Genomic DNA, 8,581 nt, shown 5'->3' with positions numbered 1-8,581 from the left:
TGGTTTTTACCATTTAAGGATTTGTTGTACAGGAGCACAAAGTCTGTATCTTTTCCAAGCCTTTAATACAAATTTGACTTAATATGTGGGGGCCAATCCAAATGAAGCCACATTTTCATTTCTCCACAAGAGAACTCGGAATGCGATTTTACTATCTGAAAACATCTTTTTAAACAGTTATGTTTTCACAACTTTTATCACTGTGCTGGGTAGCAATGGTCTTCAGGACCCACAAAACCTCAGCTTTCCACTCACCTCCTTCTAAATCATATAAAACCAGTCTGCTCTGTAATGAATAATTTGTATAATGAGGTGCTGACACCTAGTAGAAAAGAAATGAATCCTCCAAAAGCTAACTACAAAATAACCCAACTTTATTAAACTATATTGTGTTGAAATCAATGAAATTCGGACCATTCTCTTCAATATCAAATTTAACAGGAATATTGTTTACTTACTTGCTGGACTTAATTTGTCGCACCCATAGGCCTAACTGTCGATGTTCTATTTGGAGTCTGCCTAGATTCAGACGATACCAAACTGTGTATGGTCGGCGTGGCTACTGCTGAAGAGTACAATTTATGCACATTTAACGTCGTTCTTATTCCTTTTCATGTGGCTTATCGCCGCGGGATTCGCCTACATCGTAAAAATCGAACTTTTTATGGCACACCTGTAGCGAGCCATTCGTTGTACTTGTCCTTCCGAAACCATGCATTGTATATTGTTACGACAGCAGAAGTTGTGTGACGCTTGGAGCATGCGCGCTGGAGTTTCTGGAAGGATCATGAATTTTCCTGGCAACTCTAGTTTGTTCAGAACGCCCTCTTTTTTAGTATATAAGCCCGGCAAATAAAGAATAGAAGGGCATAGATATAGATTATTGAGTCAAGCGAACGGTAGGCACCGTAAGTAAAGTGTGTGAATCGTTAAAGTGACTGTGGAAATTCTGTGTATTACAAAGTTGTATTGAGTAAGAATAAACTAGTTTTATTTAAGAAAGGACTTGTATCGTTGAAGTTCCCCGGAAATTAACAAACGACCAGATACGTAACAATATTATACGATGTAATCATAAGATAAAATTATAGAAAACATTGGTTTATAATACTGTCAGGAGAAAATGTTTATTTTCCATTAATTTTCCAAAACCCTGGAGTAAATTCTCAATTATCCAAAACCAATACAGATACAGGTAGAGCCAATGAAAATTTCACCCACCAAATTATAAAGGCTGAGATTTTCCCATTTTGTGGGAATGTAATACGTATACTATTAATAAATACACGCACATATCTGTAAAAATAGTTTTAATAGAATCAGTAATTGAAAAAACTGGAATATTACAAATTCAAAATATATATAGATAAAAAAAAAACAAAGGGCACTACACAAAACAATACACGTAAACAAACACACACGTATATAGTGCTATGAACAGCCCTATTTACACTAATTTCTTTTGTTACAGCACCACATTTGATCACAAACTCAAAAACTCATATTAAAAGGAATGGCAGTTAAGTAAATGACTAAAACCATGTTTTCTTTCTACTTTCACCATCTTAAAAGTTTCTATGAAAGATTTATTTGACTAGCATTGAACTCTGTCATAGACGCTTCAAGTTATTTTTACTCTTTTTACTTCCAATTATGTCCTTTTTTGATATCCTAGAGCAGTTAGAAGTTGGACAAGGGTTAGAGTCGTGAAATGCAAATCGACAAAGGGGACAAAAATCAAAGGCACATAATGGTCGAGTGCAGAAAGCCCTATTTTGATGGATATTGACTCGAGATGGGGATCGACACTTGGGGCACTTTGCCAACCTTTCTCCCAAGTTCAGCTTCTTTGCTTCCTGTGAACAAAAATACGATACGAAATGATTATCTTGCTTTTTTTGGGCGAATAAGCTATCATTTACAAGGAATATTTGTAAGAAATTAAAACAATAAATAACGAGGCATTTTAACTGTTTGATATTACTTCTAGATATTAATGTTTTTCTACCGGTTTCTATGTTGTGATTTTTTAACATTAAAATAAATTTATCATTGTTAAATTGATTTACCCTCTGAAACAATGTGAAGTAGTCTTCTGATTTGACTTCCACACTGTTTGAAGCAGGAGAAAAAGCTGCAGTATTTTGAATGCTGCTCAGTGGGCCTTTACGAACATAAGGTTCCACTAACGAAATGGGTGACTTGCCTTTAACATTCTCCTGTAATATTTATTAGATATTAGTACCTTTCATTACTTCAGGCTTAGCAAACATTCATAATTTATTCAAGAACATAGAAACTGCCAATTTAGATATTAAGCACTGAAGTATTAATTTTAGAACAGTAAAATAAGTAAACTTGTATCAATTACCTTATGAGAAACTATGATCTTACTTCAAGAAAGCCTTGATAAATTGATATCAGTATCTTTACCAATAAATATGATAGTTCAAAGTTATTAGAAAAATGTTAGAAATACCTTGATAAATCATGTCAGAAACTGCTTTACATTTTTAGAATTAATTTTACGCTTGCTGGCATATTGTTTATGGAAACAGCAATTTTTAATTAAAATTTATGTATAATATCATCATCATTTTTACAGTTTAAAAACCTTAACTCTGTATCACACCCAAGACTTAAATAAGTTATAACTCCCAAACACTTAAAGAATGTAAGTTTCTTTGGCCATTGTGTCTTATTATTAAAGGTAAATCTTTAAACTCGTACATAAATGTTACTGTTTGAAGTTCCATGAAGGATTACTAGAATGGTGCCTGGGATAGAGGGGTTCTCACATGAGGAGAGAGGCTGAAATCTCTTTTTTTTTTTTTAAAGAGAAAACAGGGAAGGATCTTATTGAAGTGTTTAGGATTGTAAAAGGAATTGATAGTGTTGATACAATATATCTTTCATATTTGACAGTGAGAATAGTAGGACTAGGTGATATTAATCTTTGCAGGGTAGGAGTCATCTTCAGCTAAGACAGTTTCATTTTTCTAACAGGGTGGTTGGCCTGTGGAATGGGTTGCCTTTGGATGTTGTGGAGGCAGTATATTTAAGTGAGTAAGAAAAAGCTTGATAAGTATATGAATGATAAGGGCTGGCTTCAAGATTTATTTAAAAATTATTTTAAGTTAGTCTAGAGAATGGAACAGCGGAGATGTACAAATAGGTCCCATGTTGTCCCAAAATAATACGAATAACAACCGTAGACCACTGTCCCAGCCGAGATGTAGATTTACTAGCTTGTAGGCTAGATTGACCTTTGTTTTAGTGATGTAAAACATGATGAAATGCTCCCAGTGCTGGCAGAGTAACTATTCATAAAAAGTTATTTATACCTGCCTTTGCATGTATTTCAATCTAGGTAAAATGAAAGAAATTAGACTTACTAGATTTCCGAAAGATAATACTTTTCCAGCCAAGTCCTAGAACTCTGTTAGGTTAAGATGTAGTTTAATGCTGTATAGTGGTATTCAAACAGTTTCAAGAGATACTGATATTATCCATTTATTTCACTGTGTTATACTTCATAAATAATTTTTCACGGTTGTTAGCCATAACTGTTTTCTTTCAAGTTACTTTTAAACTTTGAGGATGAAAAATAAACCTGCTTACAAGATAATATATATATATATATATATATATATATATATATATAAAATTCACACCCAACATAAGAGTTAAATTACCTTGCCCTTTCTTGCTAACTTCTCTTTGAAATGTTGCAACCAATTGTTTCTTCTTGTATTGGCAGCAGGATCTTTAAGACAGGCATCATTCCATGCATGGCTGACACATGCAACTGAACACAACTCTCTAGCAGATAAGAACCTGAATATATGAGAGATTACACAATGAATATTTCTTTTTGCAAGATCATGTATAAAGTCCACACATTCTTCTTTTATTTTTGCCCCACCTATGGGAACGTACACCTTGACGTCTTGATGAAAGGAATACTGTTCAATTTCTGTTGTCTTCTGCCACATGCATTTGAGGGACACAATGTCCCTTTCATTTTTCAGTGGTTGAATAGCAGTTTGTTCTCCAGATTGTGTCTTACCAGTTTTTTCTGTATACCTTGGGACTGGGGAAGGAAAACTGTTACAAAGCAGCGACTGGCATGCTCGAAATGACTTGGAGACGTCAGGTGTTAGGGATATTCCACTATCATCTCCATGATCATAATAACACCTCCTAGAAAATTCTTCTCCTGGGGTTAAGTAGACCAAGTTCCCACTGCTAGGTGACTTCTCAGTTCTGTTGCTGCCGTTAAAGTAACCACTTTCATTAATTCTAGAAGCAAAAGGTGTGCTGGTTGTTATGCTGGGGGAGGAGATTGGATTTCCCTTGTTACTGCTACTGCAAGGCTGTTGAAACTCAAATGAAATTATCTCCATTTCCTTGGTGCCTGTAAAGAAAGAATAATTTTAAAAGACCATTACTCAGAATTCCAAGTTATCAAGAGTAAATATATGCTAAATCAATCAATAAATCTATATACTACTAAGACTCAGATTGTTTGTTTGTACGCTTGTCTGTCATTAAATACAGCAAAAGCTGCGCACAATACAGCCATATTTGTAATGAAATGAGAATAGAAACAGAATAAAATAAGTTTCGTTAATATCGTGCCACGGGGTTACAAGAGCTGGCCCTGTTTTTCGGGTCACTTATATTAAAATTTCTAGATGAATTTAGGTACACTAGATGGCGTCACATATCGGTTTATCTATCTATCTATCTATTCGTTTTCCACCTAATGAATCACTTCTATACAACAATATATGCACAACAGAAATTAAATAATGAGATGATAATGTGTTATAACGGCGCCTAGAAAGAAAAACAATAAAATGGACCTACAATATTATTGACTATTTTCAAATAGTAACTATGGAGACGAGGTAATAAAATAAAAAGCAAGTCGAGAACAACAACAACAACAAAGTTTTATAAACGAAAACCTCTCGCCGAGCATTGGCTATTATATCATTAAAAGGCGTAAGGTGACAAAAACAAGATCTTGAAGAATCTATCTATATATACTACTAAAACTCTGAGATTGTTTGTTTGCTTGCTTATTTTCTCAGTCAAAAAATAACCTCTGAATAGTGGTTGACCCAACGGGTCACGGTGGTCTAGTATATATATTTATATATTTAACAAAAACAATAAAACAGTAGACAAATTTGATGGTGGTATAACATTTGATTTGTAGAATGCCACTACTGGGGCCCTCAAAGATATTTTAATGAAAATAAACTTAAAAAAAAAATACAATTTGGGCAGTAACTAAACAAGTGCTTATTATCACTAAAATGGTTTGTAAACTGATAATTTTGACAATATTCCCTCATACCCAGAAAGTCATGGATTGTGATTGGTCTGAAAAGTTGAAAATATGTTTCAGTCTTAATAAGTATAATGTAATGCGCTTTGGAAATGGTCAACTGAGGAAAACAAACTGGTTCTTGACTAAGAAAAACATTTGTATTGTGAGGAAATATGAAGATTTAAGTGAAAAATATCACACTTAAATCTTTGACTGGGGATTTAATTGGAAATAAAAGCAATAAGAGTTCTCTAATTTACTTACAGTTTGAATTATTGAAAGTAGGTTTTTACAAGACTGGTGAAGCCTTTTATTTTGTCTGCTGAATTAAGATGTGGTACTGTTACTATAAAAAGAATATTAACATGTTGAAAACGAGTAACGAAATAAACTAGAATGAAATTTGAACTATGAAGAAAAGCATGAACTTGGATAAAATGCCCACAGAGATTCTGTGTAATTTGGGGATAACAACGGGCCCCCTCCACTCATCAATATATCCTAACTCTTTAGTCCATCAACAAACAGAAAACTAATCACTAATTTCAGCCTGATACTTAAATATTCACAGACACTCAACCCTTAGGCTGGCAATTTGTTCCAGACTTAACACCCTATTGGCAAAATAAAAAAACTGGCTCAAATGGAGATGTGTTCAACTTTTCCAAATTTATATCCCCTTATCCTACTGCCCTAAGAGTTTAACAAAAAAAAAAGTCTAATACATCGATCTGATGAATTCCTTTCATAATTGTGAATACTTCTATTAGTATTAGATCACACTTAACCTTTCATTCTCATGACAGACAAATTAAAATATCTTAAGGTTTTTCTTCAGAGCTAACTATTACTGATTTACACCAATAGATGGCATCAACGCATGAATGTTATATTGTCAGTAGTGGATGGTCCAGTGTAAAGGCGGAAATTACTACCCGCATAAAACTAGTACCAGTAAAAATAGATAGCTGCTAATAAACAGCACAGATAGATTGCTAATCGTCACATTTATTAGTACACTTCAGAGAATTGTTCAGTAATATTTAATATTCTTGATTTCATGACAATATGACATGTATTATCTGAAGCATAAATTCTGTGAATTTATACAAGTTCGGTTGTTTTATAGATGTGTCTTTATTGTTTGTATCGTTCTTTATGATAGATATACCTCACGTGCAAATTAAACATTACATAAAGTAAAAACAGAAAACCCGACTTATTTTCTCAAGTTTAGGCCATCGAATAATCCAATATTTTGAGGTGGACCTTCTAATCTATATTCAAAACGCTTCAAGTGAAGAAAGTTAGCCTAAAATACATTGCGCGTGAAAGGTATTATTGCCTGGTAAGCCATCATGCAACAGTTTGTTACGTTACGACAATAAAAACAAAGTGTTCTCTAATAGTTCCTTCTTAGCAGTGTTCATACGTGTCACTCATAACATTTAGAGTTCTCGTGCAATAAAAATTACCAATTTTGTTATATTGTATACATAATTACGTTTGTAAAAATGACAACTTTGTCTGCATAGTGAGATCAGCGCGATCTGTATATCGGTTTCATTTTGCACATTATGGGAATACTATCACCCCTACAACTGAGTTCTAATTGGAAATGTCCCATTCTTCACACCGACAGATCAAGTAACCTGAAGCAAGTTGCAGCTACATTGTATAATTAGTAATGAACCACTGGACACCAACAATATCATGGATAAACAGGAAAAAAAAAAGAATCAATCGGCCAAGAAATCTATAAAACATCACTTCTCGAGGTCTAACAAAACTTGAAAATAACAAATAATTACATAAAATATGACGAAAACCCTAAAACTTATTGACAACTATGACTTTAAAATGCAGGAATATTCATAACTACATAATAGTGTTTTATAAAACCACTTACCGGGTTTCTTACTAATCTTCGTACTAATAAAACTTGTATAATACAGTAAACATTCTATGAACTGAAAAACAAAGCACTCATCTGTATTTCATGAAATGTGTAAATTCAGTTTATAAAAACTGAAACTTTAGTATATATAGTATGCGAGGATTTCAACAGTGACAATATTTGGAAAATAGTTTCAACATTTGTGAACTGACGATAAAAAACATAAAACATTGTAAAATCTTTATACATAAATAGTTTGTATGTGTAAGAAAATCTAAACTTTACATTCATGGTTCATTATACGTCGCAATTTACGACACGTTTTACATCTTCACTGTAAACTGAAAAATAAGTGGTCCTACAGCAAAAGCGTTTCTGTCTGATTTCAAATCACTGTAAAACCTGACAAGTGACTGCCATAACAACAGGGGTCTCGTGCTTCTCGCCTAACAACCAAAGGAAAGCTCCAGGAGACAATTACAAATATCTACGTAGTAAATAAGTAAGTTTTAGGAAAAATCTCAGCTGACGTCATAAAACTAGCCACCTTTGAAACGGGTCGAAAGGTTGCTATTTTACATGATTATTATTTTTTAAATAAAATTATTATTCGTAATGATATAATAAAATAACTGCAGAATATTGAAAGCACTTAAAAAAAATTCTCGTAATGTATTTTAGCCGCAACACAGCGGCTCATAGAACGGCTCCGAATTGTTTTTTTTTTTTTCAAGTACAAACTTTTAGCTCATAGCTTCGTCAAGAATTTCAAGTGCCGCGGCTACTGAGGATTCCCTCATGCTTTAATATTATTTGTGAGGTTTAACTATGTAACTTTATATAAAAAAATATCAGAATAACCAACATAGCCATGTGTTTTCTAACATAGGTGTAACTGTAAATCCCGATAAAATGAAAGGACTGGGGAAATTTCCTTTTGTCTTAGCCATGTTTCCAACACGTGCCCAGTACAAACTGCCGTAATGAAATGTCGTTTCGCTTCGAGCAATGTACAAAGTCGGGGACAAGTGGCCACTACGTTGCCAGTGTTACTATGTTATTAGTCAATACCAAGCGTTGTCCATCCCCCTAACCAACACTGAATGTTATATGAACGAACTTCACAAGAAGTACAGCGAAAATAAATGAGGGGATAAAACAACAACGAGCTATCTCTAAAAAATAAAGCTCTAAATCGCAATTATTATACTTTATTGATTTAAAATCATAATATAATCGCGGAATATTTTATTGTTTGGTTTGTTACGAATTTCGCGCAAAACTACACGAGGGCTATCTGCGCTAGCCGTCTCTAATTTAGCAGTGTAAGACTAGAGGAAAGG

At 33.6% G+C, this 8,581-nt stretch overlaps 1 protein-coding gene across 1 annotated transcript in view; it reads right to left on the bottom strand.

Moving 5' to 3' along the window:
- Positions 1-1,610: 1,610 nt before the first annotated feature.
- LOC106470221 (F-box only protein 5-like) overlaps positions 1,611-8,581 on the bottom strand; it is a 20,829-nt gene continuing 13,858 nt past the window's right edge. Inside the window, exons 2-4 of the mRNA XM_013930761.1 lie at positions 3,696-4,417; positions 2,070-2,219; positions 1,611-1,856 (exon numbers count right to left, since the gene is read on the bottom strand). Coding sequence (XP_013786215.1) covers positions 1,611-1,856; positions 2,070-2,219; positions 3,696-4,417 — 1,118 coding nt within the window. The remainder of the gene's footprint in view (positions 1,857-2,069; positions 2,220-3,695; positions 4,418-8,581) is intronic.

The sequence above is a fragment of the Limulus polyphemus genome, unplaced genomic scaffold (assembly GCF_000517525.1).
Source record: "Limulus polyphemus unplaced genomic scaffold, Limulus_polyphemus-2.1.2 Scaffold3888, whole genome shotgun sequence".
In the NCBI taxonomy this organism is placed as follows: Eukaryota; Metazoa; Arthropoda; class Merostomata; order Xiphosura; family Limulidae; genus Limulus; species Limulus polyphemus.
The sequence above is the reverse complement of the archived record's forward strand: the minus strand, read 5'-3'. Positions and strand labels throughout refer to the sequence as shown.